Source organism: Fusarium fujikuroi, chromosome FFUJ_chr04 (genome assembly GCF_900079805.1).
Source record: "Fusarium fujikuroi IMI 58289 draft genome, chromosome FFUJ_chr04".
Classification (NCBI taxonomy): domain Eukaryota; kingdom Fungi; phylum Ascomycota; class Sordariomycetes; order Hypocreales; family Nectriaceae; genus Fusarium; species Fusarium fujikuroi.
The window spans coordinates 2,902,064-2,921,346 of record NC_036625.1 but is presented as its reverse complement, the minus strand read 5'-3'; the positions used below and the strand labels follow the sequence as shown (position 1 = coordinate 2,921,346).

Here is a 19,283-nt window from a genome sequence, read left to right as displayed (position 1 = left end):
ATTTCGGTATGCTGGTCGCCCTTATCTGACGTCGACAAATTCTTTGTTGTTTGACCGGTATAGTTCGCCGAGGTTTACCGGGCGCTAATATCTCACGAATCAAGCTATGTCACCTTGATCGGAAACTCATGGCATTTTAGCCGAGATACGACGTGACTATAAAGACTATCGTACTATCTAAGTAATTGATAGCCATGGAATCGCGGGGGTGATTGTCGTTCTTCTTTCCCCGCATTCGTTCAGATCACCGGGTTTCGCCACACGACATCCGGTCTCGTTAGGCAGTGCTCAATGTCATGATGCCGCTGTCATTCCCACTTTACACTACCATCCTGGCGTAACCCAGGGGGTTATTCCAGGTTCAAGGATGTATGGAAATCTACCGTTGTGTATATCAGAGAGGGGTAGCTAGGTACTTAAGAAACATCTGTAGCCACGCGCTTTCTCTGGGCACGAGAGTACGGAGTACTATCCCATCTTAGAGGTGATATACTACTCACAATGGGTTACCTAAATCGGTTCCTGCCAGTTTTGTTCCTTTGCTGGACGAGTGTTCTGGCGATGCTCCCTGCATCATACGATGTTGTCTGGGATAAACCTGGTGTCAATGGTTCAGCCGACTCCATGCCTCTTGGTGGCGGTGATATTGGCCTTAACACTTGGTACGAGAATGGTAAGTCAGCCGTCAGCCCGTCGACAACATGCCTGAGCACGCAATTTGTAATTCTGGTTGTCGCCAAAGATTTATTAATTACTGATACATCTTGTAACAGGCACTATTCTCATGTACATCGCCAAGAGCGGAACCTTTGACGAGAACAATTCTCTGCTGAAGCTGGGTCGCGTCAGACTCTCCTTTGACCCCAATCCGTTTGACAGCAAGTCGTTCGAGCAAAGGCTACTACTCAACGATGGTTATGTCAAGTACACTGGTGAGGACAATGCGACTGCCAAGATTTGGGTTGACGTCTTCAATCCCGTTGTGCACATCGAGGTCGATAGCCCTGAGAAGATCGCTGTCAAGGTCGCCTACGAAAACTGGCGCTACGAAGACCGCGAAATCATCAATGAGGAGCGCAACCAGGGTTCATGGGGCATCTACACCTCCAAGATCGCAAACGGCACCACCTACGCCGACAAGATCGGCTTCCACGAGAATGGTGTACTTATGAGCCATCGTAACGAGAAGCTGGATCTATGGAACTTTCAGATGAAGCAGCAAGGACTTGAGAAGCACTCTGATAAGATGTACAACCCCATGCGCAACAATGAGTTTGGCATCTTTGTCCATTCCGAGCAGTTGAAGCCCGGCGCTATCACGAATGGCCACTACATCAACACTACGTACAAGTCTTGGAATCTTGAGACCAAATCACTTGGCAAATCTTTCAAGATTACATTGTCCATGTATCAGGCTCAGACAAAGAGTCACAATGAGTGGTACAAAGGACTTCAAAAGGTGATCAAGTTGGCAGTCAAGAACACCCAAGACGCGACTCTTACCTGGTGGCACAATTACTGGGCACGATCCTATATCATCATCAACGAAGAAAAGGGCGAGAAGGATGCAGGCTTCCAGGTCGGCAAAAACTACCAGATTTGGCGATACCTCATGGGGTGCAATGCCAAGGGCGACTGGCCCACCAAGTTCAATGGTGGTCTTTGGACTTTTGATCCCATCTATGTCAACATTTGGCGTCCCTACACGCCTGACTATCGTCGATGGGGAGGCGGTACCTTCACTGCACAAAACCAGCGTCTGCTGTACTGGCCTCTTCTCCGGTCGGGTGACTTTGATGTCATGACGCAGCAGTTTGATTTTTACAAGCGCATCACTCCCAATGCCGTTCTTCGCGGTCAGGTCTACCAGGATATCGATGCTGCGTACTTCTTGGAGCAGATCGATAACACTGGTTTGTCAAATGTGTTTGAGTATAATGCGCAGTGGTACGATGATGATGCTAATACTCCGCGACCTGATTTCTTTCCTGATGGTGAGTTGTGGAATGTCTGGTTGAACCATGTGCAGGATACGGCCAAGTAAGTGTTGCCCAATTCTCTTCCTTCTGGTGAAGTATTTCTAACAATTGACTTTAGTGAGTTCGCCGATATGATCCTGCAGGCCAACATTTACTCTGGCTTTGACGTAAAGCCATACCTCGAATTCATCGAGTATCAGCTTGCTTGGTTCGACAAGTTTTACACTCGCGAAATGCAGAAGCGCAATCCTTGGCCATTGACCGGTATGGCCGGAAACGAATCCCTCGTAATTTATCCAGGCTCTGGTGCCGAGACATACAAAGAGTCATATAATCCCGTCTCCACCCTGGCTGGTCTGCGTCAAGTTGTCAAAGATCTTCTCATCGTCGACGAGTATGCACTTCAGAACAAGACCTACTACACCAAGTACCTGGCCAAGATCCCTCAGAACACTTTGCGCCAGCAGCAAGGTCACACTTGCATTGCTCCCGCCGAAGCATACACACGCGTTCAAAACAGTGAAGTCCCTCAACTTTATACTGTCTTCCCTTGGCCCGAATACGGTCTCGGTCTTCCCAACCTCACGCACGCTATCAACACTTATCTCTACGACACCGAGACATTCTCATTCCACGGTAACACTGGCTGGAAGCAAGATGTTATTTGGCTTGCACGAATGGGCTTTACAGCCAACGCGACCGCCATGACAGAGGAGCGGTACGCACCGAGTAAAGTGTGCAAGTTTCCGACTTTCAAGGGCCCCAACTTCGATTGGACACCTGATTTGAATCACTACGGTTCTGCAGCCATTGGACTGCAGGAGCAGCTCATTCAGACTTTTGTTGGAAACGACATTAGATTGCTTGCTGCTTGGCCCAAGACCTGGGACGCGCGATTCAAAGTTTGGGCTCCGCATAATACCACGGTCGAGGGTATCGTGAAGGCTGGTAAGATGGAGAAGCTCACGGTCCTGCCCAAATCTCGCAACAGCGATGTCATTGTTGGTCAAGATTGAACGCGATAGTTTGATGAGCTGTAGTGAAGAAATAATATGATTTATTAAGTTGCAGGAAGAGATCTCAATACTAAACGCGCACCATCTGAATTTTGTAAAGGTCAAACCTTGATACGTGAGCAACGCGTGGCTCAAGGAAGATTCCACATGCTTTGAGGAGATGACGTCATGAGCGTCGTCAAGGTATTGAGTAAAAAAACCAGCATTGTTTAATTAATTATCCCAGCAATATGTAACGATGAGTATCTTGCAGAACTAAAACGCAAAGAATGACCGAAAGACTCCATCTGGGTTATTCTTCTAACAAGGACAAGGAATGATCCAGCAGTTGATGGGGATCGGGCATGGAATGATGCCACAAAGCCGGCCATCACAAGCACCACCTCCGCGAAGCTCCATTTGAGGATCTGCTGTCTCGGGAGCCTTCTGAGGATCTTCTTAAGATTAGTATAAAGACCAAAACTCGGCGCGCTGGTAGTCTGGGCGCGTTGCTGTCTTACCCATTGATTGCTGAGACTTGGGTTGATTGGTCTCAAGAGACTGAGAATTTCTCATGTCGGACAGTTCTTGTGGCGCAAATTGAGAGGACGACATTCTGATGGTGGACAGGATAAGCTGTAGGGTGTGCGATTGGGGTTTGTGTCGATGATATGAGGTTGTTATTGAGGAATTAAGGTTGGCGTTCAGCTGACGGGCGCTGACGTTATATACGCGGCAGCGCGGTAAACAACGTAAAGCACGTGGCGCAGTTGCTGGATGAGGCTGAAGAGTGGCTGTGCCCAGGATTTAGAGGTCGGCAATAGTCCCACTCCGACACATATAGGGTAATGACTAAAAATAGCTTCATTTACTGAACTTCATAAGTTCTTGTATTATGATAAAGGTATCTCCTCAAGTCCAATAGGGATAGTTTAGATAGGAAGGCTACATGAACTGGTTCTTCATGATGCAGATGTTAACGAGAGGGTAAGACGTACACGAGGTCAGCCCCGCATTACGAGAATTCACTTTGGAAATACAGTCAGAAGTTTTGTGCTCCTGGACCGGAGCCGGTATTATGCCAAGCCTGATTATGGTTATTGAAAAGTCAGGTTGCGGCTTGTTAATGTCCAACACTCGACTTACCTGCGTCATCTCTTGTTCTAAACCTGAAAGGGACACTGTCTATCGCTGTTATAACTTATAACACAAACCCCTTAATATAACCGATCTTATCGGCAAGATGCCCTCTTATTCCGTTGAAGCCAGACCCGAAAGCACAGAACTCAACGATACACATTCAACAGTCGCCTGGAGTGACTGGAAGCACGTTGGCGATCGCTTTGCACGAAAAGGTCCAGAATTGCTGGTCTCAATGATCACTGGAACAGTAACTGGATTTGGGACCCAGAACATCGCCAATACTTCAGACACAACCCAATGGAAAAGGCTATGCATATGGAGACTGTCAATACCGAGTTTCAGTTTTGTTACCAGCTTCCCGATGAAGACAGCATCCACACCAACCAAGAAGAAGAGCATACGCAAAAACATGATGAGAATTTAGCCGATGCTCAAGAAGAAGCAGACAGTTCGGTTGGTCCTGGGAAAACGGCTCAAGACTTTCCAGGTCTTCCGTCTGGTGGTGATCTGACTGATGGCATGGCGCCTCATCAAGAGATGATGACCCAACCACAGAGCTCCTCGATAATGGCTTCCCTCAGATCTTCGTTTTCATCTATCCTCGGCCGATCTGCCGCTGCTGCTAAAGCACAAGTAGCAAACGACAGTTCACGAGCAGAGAACCTAACCGCGATAGCCGCCTGGGTTTTTGGGCCAACTATGCTAGGAGCTGCCGGTGTTCAGGCCTACGCGGCGATGAAGAGTGCCAATGCGACTGAGAGGGCTGCCAAAGCCCGAGAGTTCGCAAACCGTGCCAAAGAATGGAAACCTCAAACGACCGATAACAGTGTCCCGGCCCCGAGGGGTGACAGGCCGCAAGGTCCTGGGGGAAATGAAAATGTTGTAGAATCGCCTCCAGAGGTCAAAAGACTCGCTGAAGTGATAGATCAACAGCAAGAGGTTCGAAATGTTTCAGCCACCGCAATTACATCTTCTGCCATTAATGGGGCCTCAAAGAGGGCAGATTTTGGGGCAAACAAAACCAGAGTTCAGAGCATTAGATCCAAATGTATTCTGCCTCTGCCAAGTCGTCACAACAGTCGCCTACGGCAAAATTACCTCAGTCAGAGCCACCTACAAGCCAGATTCGCCCGGGACTTTCACAAAAGGCAATAGCCGAGAAACAAACCCAGTTCAAGAACGTTGCTACTGCTCAAAAGCAGATTGCTGTACACAAAGAGATGAGTGAGTGTGATAAGGCCCTTCACGCATTGCTAGATAGGAAATTGCAAGATGTGCGGAATAGGTTTGCATGAAATAAAGGCGAGGTTTTCCGTTCTGGGGAATTGGCTACCAGAGCATAGTCAAGTCATGTTTAGCTATGGATAACTGCCAGTTCCAGTGAATTTATGGAGGAGTGAGACACGGGGGCCATGGGATATTTCCGAGAGAAGATCAGGTTGTAAGTTGCTGGCTTGTCGTCAATCCGAGGGGGGTCGTGCCCTGTTTCGCTATTCGTTTTTTTTTTTTTTTTTCAATACTCTCTACAGCGGCGTTTGACTCAGGCCACGTCTGGGGTGTTCATTTCAAGAGGCCTATGAAGTTAAGGGATCAAAGAAAGTCCAAGTCCAGCACTCTCTACCTATTCTGTAACAAAAATCATAAATTTGATGTCCCATAAAACATAGGGTAACAGCAGATAGTAATATGCTGGAATAAGTAAAAGGTGCAGGTATCGATAAATTCATTACTTTTTCTAAGGCATAGTTCACTCTTAGCGGCCTCCCTGTAATCTACACTATAGTACACTACCTCGTGTCTTATAACAGACAGTGGATAGGAGGGTTTAACCAAGACCAGCTTGCAGCCCCCAGTAACGTAAAAGCAGCTATACCATGACGGCGATAGCTTTATCCTGCATTTGTGTCAATTTTGCCCTTCCATTCCGTCGCTCGTGCAGCATCTGCATAGTTCGTAGAGGTCAGCAACTAGCCAAGATCACTTTGCGAGACGAGTAACTTACAGCGCTGTACTCTTGCGCGGCACTGATGTGGCTTTGGTTCATGGTGGCGGTAGCCTGTAGAATGGTGGAAATTGTGGCATCTTGATATGTGCAGCAGCCCTGCTGTGCCAGGCCGTAGCTAGCAGCAGCTTCTGGCCCTGCTAGCATATTGGATGGAACTTGTATGAGGGTAGGTAGCGTTGTAAGGTTGGAAGAAAGCAGTATGAGTGGCAAGGACATTAAGCTATCGCCGTAATGTAGATGATGGTTAGAGAGTTGAAAGTTGAGGTTAAGATGATGTTTAAATAGCTGAATTTCTGGTGGTTCGTCCGGCTTACTTTCGGGGGCCATTGTTGGTAGCAATCAGTTCGGTGGCTGTGCCAGCTTGTGATTGGCTTGTCCGTGGGAGGGAGCTTGATTGAATGCCAACGAAACAAACAAGGCGTTCTCGGTGCGGCGCAGCCAACTTCATCGTTTGTCTTATTGGATGTTCACTTACGCAATCGCGCATAAAGAAACATGGAGGGTTTATACGGTTCGAGCTCGACAAATCAAAGTCTATGTCTCGATCATCTTTTTAACCAGCCTTAGCGGGTTTTCGATCCCACCATCTTTCCACTTTTTCTGATATCTATCCAAGATAGTTCTTGCCGACGATTTCTGGCTGGTTTACCACGGATTCTCGTTTTCCGGGCGTATATGGTCTCCAAGAGAGGCGGACTTCTCCATAGATTGTAAGAAATTGGGTATTTATAGTGTACAGTTCTGTGGCCAGACTTACTGCTTTCTGTCTGTAACTCTGCTAATTTCGATTACCAATTTATCTTACAATACTTATAATTATTATGGGAGAGAGATTTTCTTAGTTTATTATTAATAAAGATATTTATTTATTAAACAGATCTGCTACACTTGCTAGGACAGCTTGACCAAATTGAATCTCTGGCCTTGGGAGAGCGACTGCACTAGCCATAATCGCAGTTCAGCTAACCCCCCAAAAGCAATTATGCTTGCTGAAGTTGGATTTAGATGAGTATAAAGAAGTTGATAGGGTAAAAGAGCGATGTCATCACGAGGTAGTTGAAAGCGAGGCTGACGACACACCCATTCATGCCTGCAGTCGCTTTTGACCAATGCACCAAAGGGCGGGACAGTTTATTATGTTTGTACCGGAGCGCTGACCTCAACATGATCAACAAACACGTCAACCTTGGTCATGAAGTCATTCTGCAAAGTCCCCGAACTAAGATACCAGACATTATCGCCACTATTAGTGATAAAGAAAGTATCCCAATCGGCGTCCGGTGATCTCGTACACGCTTGAGAAGAACCGGGTCCAGTTTGCCAGCAGTCCAATTTCACAGCACTGCAACTAATAGAGGTGCCAGGTCCCTCGAACTGTGCACAGCTGAGGGGAACACTTCCGTAGTAGAGACTGTTGGTTTCGCACCGCGTGATCAGGGCGTAAGGTAACCCGACCTGCTGGTATGCGCAGACCGTCACGCCATCTTGCTGGAGCTCGCCGGTGGTCTCGTCAACTAGGAAGCGAACGGGGTTGAAAGTCGAGCCGCGGTCTCCGAATATCATGGGAGTGAAACTGTCGCCGTTGGACTTGACTTTGCCTCCGAGAGCTGGACCTTCACCGGCAACGAGGAAGTAACCCGTTGGGACTGCCTCTTCTGAAGTAGTGGTGGTCTCGACAGCTGTAGATGTTTCAACCGATGAAGCCTCTGTTGTGAAAGCAGTTGTTGAATCAATTGAGGTAGCGGCTTCGGATGTTGTAGCCGTAGAAGTTGGCTCGACCAAAGACTCGGTTGTTGAGACACTGACTTGGGCGTAGTCGGTACTCGTTGAGCCAACTGTAGTCGAAGTCTCGGCTATAGAGGATTCCGCCGAGGTCGAGGTTTCAACTACATCGGTCTCGATGGTAGTCGCGGTGGGATCAACCGTGGAAGAAGCAGATTCGATGAGCGTACTCGAGATGTCAGTCACAACGGATGACACAACAGCTAAATTGATCTGGTTAGTTATTGAAAGCTCGCAGGTTCCCGGGAATAACACATACTTGACGAGGGTGGCTTGCAAGGGCTAGCAGCCACAAGCCCAACGGCCAGCGAAAATGAGGTGTAAAAGCGCATTGCTAACGAAAGACTAAGGTTAGAATTAAGGTGCCTGCAGTTTTAAAGTCAGAAAAGATGTCAGTGGCGGTCGCAACACCTTAATAAACTCTCCGACTTGACTCCTAATTATTATCGCCGATACACGCGTCGGCTTCAGCTTGCGTTAAACCCTGCCAACTCTACAGACTATTGACTGTGAAGCGGCGCTACAAGCTGTCAACTAACGCTCTGGAGTTTAATGGCCACGATAGTTTAACGCAATAGGTACTAGCCTCATGCACTCGGAAATTACCCTCGAATAATCACCATCAGATTCCCCTGATTTTTATCTGACGAGTCTTGTTGAATATGCTGGTATCGCGAGTCAAGTTAACAAGAAGATATGAAATCTACAATTTGTGACATTTAACTTCATCTATAACAACAATCAATCAAGACCCGTTGAACTCTCCACCACCATCACGGAAAACCTCCTCCTCCCACGTCGCTTTAGATCCACGCGGCTTCCGGCTTCCATACCGACACGTCTCATTCGGCTCCATGCTCGGAAACCTATCATAGGCTGTCAAGTTGGAATTGAGCTTACCCATGCGAGGATATCTGTCCCTCTTCTCTGCTAAAGCAGCCCAGTATCTGACCCTGCTACCCTCAAGCTGAACAGTAGCCAAGGGCTCATCGGTTTCTCTAGGCAGCAAAGCGGATTTGACAAGGCCGCGCAGCTTCTGGTGGTACCACGGCCTATCCCACCATGTCGCACGTCGTTCCTTGAATTTGTTGTGATGCAGCATAGCTGGCACTGTTGAGAGGAAGAAGTCGGTGTACAGAGGCATGTCGCTCCAGTCAACCGTCTTGCCGTCTTCGACCAGCGGGCTTTGGACCGACTTGAGATCATCTGGGATACCCTCCACCCGGACTGGTGATATACCGCGTACCTCGGAGTTCATTTCGATAGACTCTTGGTCGCCCAGCACGACGAAGTCACCGTCAAAAAGGTTATTTTCTGGGCTGATTTCAGTTGCGAATGTCTGTGCCGATATCTCCTGAGCGTAATCAAGTCCAACATGGAATTCGAAGTTATCTCCCACGAAGTCCTCCGCATCAACGCTGACGTGGTTGTGTCTTTGTAACTCGCGCCAGGCTTCCTGCGCACCGAGTAGGTCGCCAATCATACCCTGCTCGCTCCTCACAGGGAAAGCCTCGCCGACCATTGCTTCAATCTTTTGCTTGGCGCGGCGAAACATTCTTCTCATGTCGCCTGCTGGGCCGATGTACATGCCGCCGTTGATCCATCTAGGTCTGTTGTTGCGCCAGAAGGTAGTGTTCTTTTCCGTTTCCGGTCCATAAAGGTCCTCTCTCAAAGGAGTTTCAGGCCAAAGGTCACATCTTAAATCCACGCCAAATCGTTCAGGATCAGCAGGGTAGCATCTTTTTTGCGACGCCGCGACAATTGTCTGCTTCATCGGCATGGGTACATCCTTACGCTTCCATTGTTTGCGCAGTCTTTCATTGGCTCTTTTGTTGATTTCATGGTATCGACTGAGAAGGACCTGAGCAGGGAGCTGGAACCAGACGTCGTAGGCGTCAACCATGAGAACGATGTCGTCTTCTTCTAGCTTCTCTTCTGCGGTGGCATTAGGGTGCATAACTGAATCAAGGTAATTGACAAAGCCGATGATCTTGGGAAGATTCTTGCCAAGCCTCCAATGAGAGATGTCCCGATAGTTGACTCCCCAATTGATGACTACTGGGCTTGGGTAGCCTAAGGCAAGCGAGCTGAAAATAGTCCTGCATAGGTTCGGACTTGGGTTTGTGGAAGGGATGATGAAGGCAAAACGACGGTCCTGGTCAACAAGAGCCGCGGGTTCTGTTGTGTTGACGTTGTCCTGTTGCCAGTGTGTTGACCTTATTTCCAGCCTCGACCACCATGATAATGCATAGAAAGATAGAGACAATGCCAAAGAAATTGTAATGATTTTGTAAAACATGGGTGCGCTGAAAATCACCGACAGAGGTGCCCTACTGGGCTTCGGATTGGGGTAGAGCATGTTAGCTAGCTTTGGTGTTTTAGAACCGTGGCTGAGCCACAAAAAGGCCAGTCAGTCAGCGAATACTACTGTAATAATTGAAAGACGACGGTGATGGGCGATGGAAAAGACAGCTATCAATGTCTCTGAATGGGAAATTGGCGATCCGATGGATGTTGGTATTGACGCGGAAACTTTTGTTGACGGTGAATTGTCGAAGAGCTTAAGAAGGAGAGATAACATTTACCCCTGATCTGCCCTTGTCTTGGTTGGTGGCTTGAGACATAGCAATTTAATGGCTGGGGAAGAAGAATGGTGGCAAGCTTGGCAGCCCCCTTGCTTAAGATAGGGCGATAACCAATGTGAGGAGATGCCTCCCTTCGAACCGTTGAAATGTCGCGAGTTTAATATTCTTATTTAGATATGCAGTTTTATGCCACCGCTACACTTCTTTGCTTATTTTGCACAGAAGCGACCTCGATGTTATATTTTGCTGAGATTCGGAACTCGAAGTAGTGAAATTTGGAACGAATGGCATGTCTGACACATGCGTCTTATGAGGGTGGCATCGCCATTCTCAAAGCGACAATCAAGACTAAAACATAAGCATATTGCGTCCATGTAAGATTAGGTGAGACACACAGCAGTAAAAGCCTTCCCCTCCCTGCAGCCTTCAGAATAAGCATCACAATCCTGGGGAAAACGCGCTCTAGAATGTATCTTCTTCCCCTGATATTCACATTCGGTATGCTGCCTGAGCTGTGTTTATGAGAGTGTTATTTGGGTTGCTAGATCCCATAGCTGAAGCTTGCATCGTGCGCCTTGCTTGTAACATTTACATTCTTTTGGGAGTCAGGCAAGTCATGATAGGAGAGCATTGGTGTTTAAAATCATTAGAATTGAAGACTAACGGACTAAGAGGAAAACCCAACAAAGCGTGTCCAAACCATCAGTCCATAAATAATAGATACCCCGAACCCCAAACCCAAGCCGTTAAATGGAATTATTAGTAGTAGTACAGACGAAAAGAGCCTCAAATCAGGGACCACATTGGCTGAGATACCAAGCGACAAACTTGACAATGCCCTGTTGAACCTGCGTCTTGGGCTTGTATCCTAGCATGGCACCCGCCTTGGAGATGTCGGCATAGGTGATGGGCATATCGCCAGCTTGCTCTCCCTTTCTATCAATGCGTGCCTTGCGTCCCAATGTGTCCTCAAGAGCACCGATGAGATCTCTCAACTGGATGGTCTGCGACTCTCCAAGGTTGAAGACTTCGTAGTCAGATCCGTCATATTTGAGGGCAGCAAAGATACCATCAATGATATCGTCGACATACGTGTAGTCTCGACGGGAAGAGCCATCTCCGAAGAGCGGAATGGGTTTTCCTTGGTGAATGAGCCTCGTGAACTTGTGGATCGCGAGGTCTGGACGCTGGCGAGGGCCATAGACGGTGAAGAAACGGAGGCAGATGCAGCGAATGTCATACAGATGGGAGTATGTATGACAAAGCAGTTCTCCGGCAGATTTAGATGCTGCGTATGGAGAGATAGGCTGTGTGCTCTTGTAGTTCTCGTTGAATGGAGCTTTGGCACCAAGGCCGTATACACTCGATGATGACCCGAAGAGGAATTGCTTGACGCCAAACTCTCGAGCGCACTGAAGCAGGTTCAGAGTGCCATTGACATTGGTATCAAAGTACTTGTTGGGCTGGCTCAATGAAGGAAGAACACCAGCGCGGGCTGCCAGATGAACAATAGCGGAAAAGCCATTATCAGCGAAGATAGTCTGAAGGGCCTCGAGATCCTCAATGTCGGCTTCGTAAAGCCTCAGATTTGGGTTAAGAAGATGAGGCGCAAGGTTGGCGCGCTTGATCGCAGGGTCGTAGAACTCATCGAAGTTGTCAACAACGACAACTCTCCAACCGCCCTCAGCAAGAAGAGCTTCGACGAGATGGGAGCCGATAAAGCCGGCCCCACCAGTAACGAGAATAGCTCGTCTGGGCTTGGAGGTGCGTATCCTGGTGATGATCGTCATGCTTGCTAGTGGGGAGAGGTAGTAACTGAAGAGGGTCTGGGAAAATGGAGAAAGTCGGCGGGTTCGGATTTGTAGCGGGGATTAACATATTTAGTCGAAAGGAGGAGATACTCCCCTTTAAGGGATGCTTCAGACAATTTAACCCTTCGGGAGTGTTAAGGGTGAGTTGCAATGCGCCACAATACTGCGTGTCTTCCGAAATCCTCACTAATGCAAGCCACTTAGAATAACACGGTTGAGATTAATCTCCTCGATTGACATTTTTGAGTCGAGGCACACCAAGTGTTGGGTTTATCAGCATGCAAGACAGCCAAGAAAATCAGGGAGATGTTCGCCCAACGACAAGGTAGTTTTTTAAGATAGCACTAACGCCACTGTCTTGTCCGGGGTCTTTCGATCCGGTCTTGGGTCTTGGCGGGGGAGGAATGCCAGTGGCGGCCATGTCAAGGGAGGACTAGGATTGTAGGGCTGTATGGATGAAATGCCTTGTCTAACCTTAGGGCTCTGGCATGCTCTCGGTGAATTATATATTAAGAAGTAAAGTACTATTATAATTACTCCCACGTCTCATCAGTACTGCTTTTGGTCCAAGTGTACGCAGCCCGATCACAGAAGTGTTTGCTTAATACTTCGGCCGACACATTCGGCCGTTATCGCTAACAGTCCACTGTTCACTGCCAACTGCATTCCTGGCATAGAAGAATCCCTGCTTATCCCACTTGGCCTTTACAGACAACAGCTTGTTGTAATTGGCTCCAAAGAACTCCGACTGGAAGTTGGGCTGGCGGAAGTCCGCCTCGTTCATGTACGCTCCACTGCCAGGCGTGACAGCTTCAATCTCAGGCATGATTGTATCAGTCATGAGGTTCTGAAGATCCAACATCTCTGACCAGGGAGCAGTGAAGTTCCATGGTGTAGTGAGAGTGGCGTGCACGAGGGCCTTGTTCCAGGCTGGCAGAAGGGACTGCTTCTGAGTGTTGCTGAAGGGTGCGACGTTGGTGCCGACACCGATCCACGTGACACCTTGCTCGACGATGCTGATAGCAGCTTGGGTGAGGTCGTCGTTGTTGTTGACGATAGTATCACGGGGGATCAAGCGACCGCCGTACTGGGCAATCCCGACTTGGATGTTGCCAATGGGGAGAGGGCCGAAGTAGGTATCGTAGTGGTTGTAGTAGTTTGCTGACTGGCTGTACTTGACAGTGTAGTTCACGCCCAGACCATCAAGTGAGCTGACGAAAGGTGCAAGAAGGGTCTGAACCTCATCTTGAGACTTGCCAAAGGCCGTCAAAGGAGCAATCTGGAAGAAGGTATTGGTGAAGTAGTAGACCACCATAGATCCAGCATCAACCATGCCAGGGAGCTTAGAGTGGAAAGTCTCAATGGCCTTGTAGAAGGTAGCCTGATCGTTGTTGGTGTTGAAGAAAGCAAGGGTAGCAGCGCCAACCTTGGCATCAGGGAAGGCCTTAACAGTCATAGACAGGACAACGCCCCAGTTGCCGCCGCCACCACCATTAAGAGCCCAGAAAAGATCGGAGTTCTTGGTAGGAGAAGCAGTGACAACACCAGAGTCTGCTGTGACGACTTCAAACTCAAGAGTGTTCTGCGCCGACAGACCAAAGCTTGTGCTGAGCGCAGAGTGACCGCCGCCTTGGGTATAGCCACCAGTCACACCAACGGTAGGGCATTCACCGCCAATGACAACATAACCAGCATCGTTTCCAGCCTTGAGAATGTCAAAGCCTTGGACACCAGCACCAAGAGTAACGGCCTTGCCCTTATATCCGTTGGCGTTGTAATCCTTGAACTGGATGTCCTTGAGACGATGGGTCCAGACGGAGAGAGCACCAGCACCGGTGGATCTTCCATTGTAGTCGTGACCAGTGTTGCGAATGACGAAGCGGATGTTGTTATTGCGAGCAAAGTTGATGGTGTTGACAACATCGGCCTTGGTCTGCGCCTCGACAGCATAGCGAACATAGTTCCCTAGTTCGCAGGCACGGGACTCGGGTTGGAAGGGATCGCAGCTCTGGTTAGCGAACCATGGAGCCATGACAGACGACGAGGAGTTCATGCTAACTCGTGTTAGTACAAGACTAGACTGCATCATAGTCGAACTTACTGGATCCCGGGATGTTGCCATTGGTCCTGGAGGTACTTGCACTGCGCAGCATCGTACGTAGGATCGTGACAAGGCGACCCCAATGGGACAGTCTTGATCAAACGACCATTCACAGTCGTGTTGAGACTCTTCCATTGGTTATCTGAAGGCCAGCAAGCATCACCAGGAAAGCATTTACAGCTAGAAGTGGTGACATATGCTTGGGCAGTGGAGAATGCCGCGGCGGCTGTAACGAAGCTTGTCACTTTCATGGTTGATGTCCTGCAGATGAAACACTACCTGCGTGAGCAAAAGCAACAGACCAGTCAGACAGAGGGTGTGACTCACAGAAAATGCTACAGTGTCGCAGATCTTGCAGAGAAAAGAGAGTGGTTCTTGTCTCTTTTTACTTTTTGGGTTATATAAGTACTATTAGAGTTTCCTCGTGCATCGTAAGCATCGGTGTCAATGTCTTGAGTGAGCTAGTCCCACCGATGATAGTGCACTTTGAAAGCGGAGTCAACTCACGGAAGTGGCTCACGGGCCGGGGCTGGGGCTAGGATGTTTAGGTTCACCGGCACAACGGTCTACCTGACAGGTTTCCATGTCAGAAGCTTATCTCGGTCGACGCCGGTAATGGGTTGCCAAGGCACTGGGGGGTTCAACAGCCGGGACAAGTGATCCATTATGAATGGTCCATGAACGCTCTGTCAGTTACCCCTGCATGAAGATGTATTTCGCATCGTCTCGAGGAGAAGCGACCTGCCAAATTGAGTTTTGTGGCTGTCGGAGTGCGTCAGATCAGACCATGGTCTCGGAACAGAGCTCATTTCGAAGGAATCAGGTTTCTTTTTTTTCGAAAGAGGGTGATGTATAAGTCGGCTGTATTCTTCCGGATTGTGCTCTCCATACTGTCGTCGCATATTTTCCAATGTCAGGCTGGACTTACAACGCCCCGAGCGGCTCGCCAACCGATGGCCCTCAAATCACGTCCATCGCTGTCGTATTCACAGCTGTTGCGCTCCTTACGGTTCTCTTGAGAGTTTACGTCAGAGGGTTTATGCTCAAGTCGGTGGGAGCTGGTAAGAAGAGCCTGTCGATTCCCTGTTGTTTGTTGGCACTGACGCGTCTTGTTTGTAGATGACTGGATCATCATCGCGACATGGGTAAGAAGGGATCTGCATTAGATCTCCAGATGATAGACTTGCTGATCAGCAATAGATCGCGAGCTGCGGGTTCGCTGTTGTTACAGTGATACGTGAGTAAACTTTCGCTAAGATCGAGTCTTGCCGATCACCAGTTGACACATTCTAGAAACGAAATGGGGACTCGGATTGAAGAAACTCGATGACTTGCCTCAGCAAAACTACTACAACTTCATGCTGGTAAGTCCGTTATCTCTCAATTGTCTCTCAAAAACTAACAGTGTCTCAAGCTACAATTCATGGGCGCGCCATTGTAAGATCGACTCCTCTCGCGATACCGAATAATTGCTTACCGACGACGAAAAGTTACATCTCTAGTATCTTAGGGTTCAAGCTCAGCCTTTTGATCTCGTACTTGAGGTTCATGGCCTCAGGAATCTGGTACAAAGTCACTTTCGGCGTTGCTGTTGCCTGCACGTTGTTCCATATTTCGTTCTTGATTGCGCAGATTAACCTCTGTACACCTGTACGTGGCCCCTCGGACGATCTCAACACTTGGCTTTGCTAACAAGAGCTTCTCGTAGGTTCGAAAACAATGGGATTTGAGCATTACACACGGTTCTTGTCTCAAAGGCGTGCCTATGTACACCACCATGGCCTCAATCACCATCGTATTTGATGTCGTCGTGTAAGTATTTACGATATTGGCAAAATGAAGTATCTAACCAGTGACAATACAGCATGATGCTCCCTTTCCCGACATTACTCAAGCTCCAGATGCCGAACCGCAAGAAAGTCGTCCTTCTCGGTCTTTTCGCCATGGGGATCTTCATCTCCATCATCCAAATCGTCCGCATCCAGACCATAAAATCCCTCTCCAACCTCCTCGACTCCGCAGGCCTCATCAAATGGTCAATGGTCGAGAACAACCTCGGAATAATCGTCGCCTGCGTCCCGACCCTCGCCCCTCTGGTGCGCTACTTCAGCGAGCAGTCCCGCGTCGGGAGTCGCAGCCGCAGCAAGTCACAGAACAATTCCGGTTACGCGTTGCAGTCGACCTACCGCAAGAACCTTTCCCGAAGAAGCGGACTGCAACCTTTGGGTAGTGGGGTTGATGAGCAGATTGGTGATAGTGCAGAGGACATTTTGGCCAAGGAGGATGGAATCATGCGCAAGACAGAAATTGTGATTAGTTCAGCTCAGGGACCGGCGGATAGGGGAGAGCTCACTCCGGGACACTATCATGGGAGGTAGACATTACGATACATTAGTTACATTTAGTGTAAGATACCAATGCACAAGTGACAAATGCTTGTCAGAAAAGGTCTCGAACTGTTTCTGCTCCGCGGCGTGGTAAGGGTCATAGTGTTGATTGGGTGGCATCTGAATTCGTCATATCATCTTAACGTATTCCATTCTAGTGTTCCAAAAAGCAAAATTGTCAAGCGAATTGTTCCAGCAATGCAAATGCAGGGTTTCCCTGCAGGATAGTGGCTCCGACGTCAGTTTTGGGGTATTCGCCCGTGCGCTTTCAGGGTCTTGCGGCTAAGTCGGCTCGGATCTGTTTTATTGCACGGAACTTGCCATATGCCGAGGTGGCATTTTACTCCATAGCTGTTCGGCGATATACCGTGACTTCTGCCGACGGTGATAACAGATATGCTTATATTACTAAGGTTTAGCTCAACTGCAAGCTTTCTGCTACGAAAGCCTCTAGACGAGATAATATCCGCCTGCACTAAGGCCAATAGTGTCCGGTACTAATATTTAGAGCGAGACATCAATTGCCTATCTAGAAGAGCTAAGCATTAATATCTTGAGTAGGATTCTGGTCTCTCGTCAATTACTAATCCTACGGTCCGCCGATAGTGCCGAAGGGATACGCGGTTACGTGGTCGAAGTCTTTGGTGTTCGAGTCAGTCCAAATTCACTAACGTAACAATCCCATTGCGAGCGGGGTCACAGGAAACCAGTCGGTCAACTAAAAAGAAGCGAAGGCATATGAAGTAGAATAATCTGTAAATATATTTGTAATGTAAGCGGAGCCACTGGTTCACCGGTTCACCCAGCTCCTTTATATTAGGATTTCTGGGCTAAGAGGTGAACGCACAGTCTAGAAGGATTACTGTCGTTCACTCAATCCCATAAAAGAAAGGCTTCATAGCCTCAGCCGAAATGGTAGAGCTAACTGGTCTAAAGTATTAAGATATACTACACTTGCCTAGTCTTATCACTAGTCAAGAGAGAGATTACAAGTCTTCTTGCCTACCCTAGCCCACTACAATGTCCATTTAGATAACCCATTAACCACGTGTGAGGGTGGCTCAGTGCGCTGACGACCAAACCAATAGACCTTATAGCTTTGAACTGTTCTTTGCTAATCCTGATGAACATATGGACTTTTCCAGAACATCCAGTAACATGCTGATGTCAACCACCAAACTAATTGCTGGCTCAGACTTGCACAGACATTGGCATCACAATGACGCCCTCCACCCATACCCTGACCAATAATATAGCTCTCTCCCTTGTGACCAACCTAGCAGCCACTGCCACATGACCAGTGATGATCGTAGCAGCTTCCAAACTTGGCCGTCTTCCTGCACGAGACGCCACTAGTTCCAACAGCTGAGCACGAGTTGCCGCCAGACTGGAGAGCCGCGAGAAAGGTATCACGAGCTTGCTTGGCAGAGATGCTGGAGCAAACCTGTGTGCACGAGTAGCTGCAGGTGGTGCCAGCGTCGTTGGAGGCAGAGCAGGTTCTCTTGCATGCCTCGACTCCTGCGATGGCGGAGAGGGCGTAGACGACGTAGAGGGGGTTGACCATCGTGATGAGCTCTAGGCTATGCTATGTTAGTAAGACTGTATAGGGATGGATAACATGGTGCAATTTACAGGAGTGCGTGAAGAGATAGTGTTGAGAGAGGTTGTTTGTCAGTTGCTTGAGGGTGAAGGTCTTGGAAGTTCTTGCTCTTCGAGAGGACATCAGGTTATTTATACGTCGAGCAGATCCCTAGTGATGTAGGCAATATCTGATGATGGGAACCTTTTTACTTGCCTTTGATCTAGCCATACCTACGCCTCTCCATCCTGCATCTTCCAGCGCTCACTGCACCTCAATCACCAATGTGGACTGATCTCAACAACAAAAACTCACTTTGAGTATTCGTACCGGGCTACCTGCACAGTCGAAGGTAGTATTCATCTCGTGATACCAGTTCTAGACCAAACAAATATCCCGAGCTCCATCCAATAACAATGATCATCCTGATCTGCTTTGCATACAAACTCACTAGTCTCATGCAAGTCTTATTTTATGTTGCATTGAGTTTTCAGCTGAAAATGTCCCGCGCATAAATCGTCTCCACAGTCAATTCGAGCTTCCTATTACATCAATGCGGAGGGTTTCAGACCGGAAAGATCGCCAGCGGCTGGACAGATCGATTCCCCGGAGAGTGCTGTGCCGTCCAGTAGTCGTATAACTCACCGCTGCAGTGCGCTGTGCATGCCCGATTTTTGCTAGTATCTACGTGCGTATTTTCGTATTTGGCAAGTCGTCTCGGGATATCGCCTTTCCATGCAGTCTATTGGCCATTGATGCTCCCGACTTCCTTGGAGGGATAGCTTGCGAGATGGCTATTGGGGTTAAAGTTATTTAGTGGGCACTGGCTGCAAGGACCTTTTGATACCCCTCGCTTTGAAGTAACTACGGAAGCCTTTGCAGGGAGAAACGATGCGTCTCACATGAGATTGAGGGG

General features: G+C 48.5%; 10 protein-coding genes; 3 read left to right on the top strand and 7 right to left on the bottom strand.

Annotated features, from left to right (window-relative positions):
- Positions 1-501: 501 nt before the first annotated feature.
- FFUJ_14731 (uncharacterized protein) lies at positions 502-2,995 on the top strand (the record flags this gene model as incomplete). XM_023576698.1 has 3 exons in its annotated part: positions 502-673; positions 774-2,040; positions 2,098-2,995. The coding sequence occupies 3 exons, from the start codon at positions 502-504 to the stop codon at positions 2,993-2,995; spliced, it is 2,337 nt and encodes a 778-aa protein (XP_023429809.1).
- A 300-nt stretch (positions 2,996-3,295) lies between these two features.
- Positions 3,296-3,589, bottom strand: FFUJ_14730 (uncharacterized protein; the record flags this gene model as incomplete). XM_023576697.1 has 2 exons in its annotated part: positions 3,296-3,429; positions 3,496-3,589. The coding sequence occupies 2 exons, from the start codon at positions 3,587-3,589 to the stop codon at positions 3,296-3,298; spliced, it is 228 nt and encodes a 75-aa protein (XP_023429808.1).
- An 825-nt stretch (positions 3,590-4,414) lies between these two features.
- FFUJ_14729 (uncharacterized protein) lies at positions 4,415-5,272 on the top strand (the record flags this gene model as incomplete). The annotated part of the gene is made up of 1 exon (XM_023576696.1): positions 4,415-5,272. One exon carries the CDS (start codon positions 4,415-4,417, stop codon positions 5,270-5,272), a length of 858 nt encoding a protein of 285 aa, XP_023429969.1.
- Positions 5,273-5,843: 571 nt separating this feature from the next.
- On the bottom strand, positions 5,844-6,266 carry FFUJ_14728 (uncharacterized protein; the record flags this gene model as incomplete). XM_023576694.1 has 3 exons in its annotated part: positions 5,844-5,852; positions 5,991-6,059; positions 6,120-6,266. The coding sequence occupies 3 exons, from the start codon at positions 6,264-6,266 to the stop codon at positions 5,844-5,846; spliced, it is 225 nt and encodes a 74-aa protein (XP_023429968.1).
- A 990-nt stretch (positions 6,267-7,256) lies between these two features.
- On the bottom strand, positions 7,257-8,236 carry FFUJ_14727 (uncharacterized protein; the record flags this gene model as incomplete). XM_023576693.1 has 2 exons in its annotated part: positions 7,257-8,107; positions 8,164-8,236. 2 exons carry the CDS (start codon positions 8,234-8,236, stop codon positions 7,257-7,259), a joined length of 924 nt encoding a protein of 307 aa, XP_023429967.1.
- A 413-nt stretch (positions 8,237-8,649) lies between these two features.
- On the bottom strand, positions 8,650-10,263 carry FFUJ_14726 (uncharacterized protein; the record flags this gene model as incomplete). The annotated part of the gene is made up of 1 exon (XM_023576692.1): positions 8,650-10,263. One exon carries the CDS (start codon positions 10,261-10,263, stop codon positions 8,650-8,652), a length of 1,614 nt encoding a protein of 537 aa, XP_023429807.1.
- Positions 10,264-11,280: 1,017 nt separating this feature from the next.
- Positions 11,281-12,279, bottom strand: FFUJ_14725 (related to dTDP-glucose 4,6-dehydratase; the record flags this gene model as incomplete). The annotated part of the gene is made up of 1 exon (XM_023576691.1): positions 11,281-12,279. One exon carries the CDS (start codon positions 12,277-12,279, stop codon positions 11,281-11,283), a length of 999 nt encoding a protein of 332 aa, XP_023429806.1.
- A 622-nt stretch (positions 12,280-12,901) lies between these two features.
- FFUJ_14724 (probable isoamyl alcohol oxidase) lies at positions 12,902-14,652 on the bottom strand (the record flags this gene model as incomplete). XM_023576690.1 has 2 exons in its annotated part: positions 12,902-14,354; positions 14,402-14,652. 2 exons carry the CDS (start codon positions 14,650-14,652, stop codon positions 12,902-12,904), a joined length of 1,704 nt encoding a protein of 567 aa, XP_023429805.1.
- A 659-nt stretch (positions 14,653-15,311) lies between these two features.
- On the top strand, positions 15,312-16,779 carry FFUJ_14723 (related to integral membrane protein PTH11; the record flags this gene model as incomplete). XM_023576689.1 has 8 exons in its annotated part: positions 15,312-15,462; positions 15,521-15,546; positions 15,602-15,638; positions 15,695-15,765; positions 15,816-15,838; positions 15,892-16,051; positions 16,110-16,213; positions 16,266-16,779. 8 exons carry the CDS (start codon positions 15,312-15,314, stop codon positions 16,777-16,779), a joined length of 1,086 nt encoding a protein of 361 aa, XP_023429804.1.
- A 1,285-nt stretch (positions 16,780-18,064) lies between these two features.
- Positions 18,065-18,730, bottom strand: FFUJ_14722 (uncharacterized protein; the record flags this gene model as incomplete). XM_023576688.1 has 3 exons in its annotated part: positions 18,065-18,368; positions 18,421-18,497; positions 18,683-18,730. The coding sequence occupies 3 exons, from the start codon at positions 18,728-18,730 to the stop codon at positions 18,065-18,067; spliced, it is 429 nt and encodes a 142-aa protein (XP_023429966.1).
- Positions 18,731-19,283: the final 553 nt, after the last annotated feature.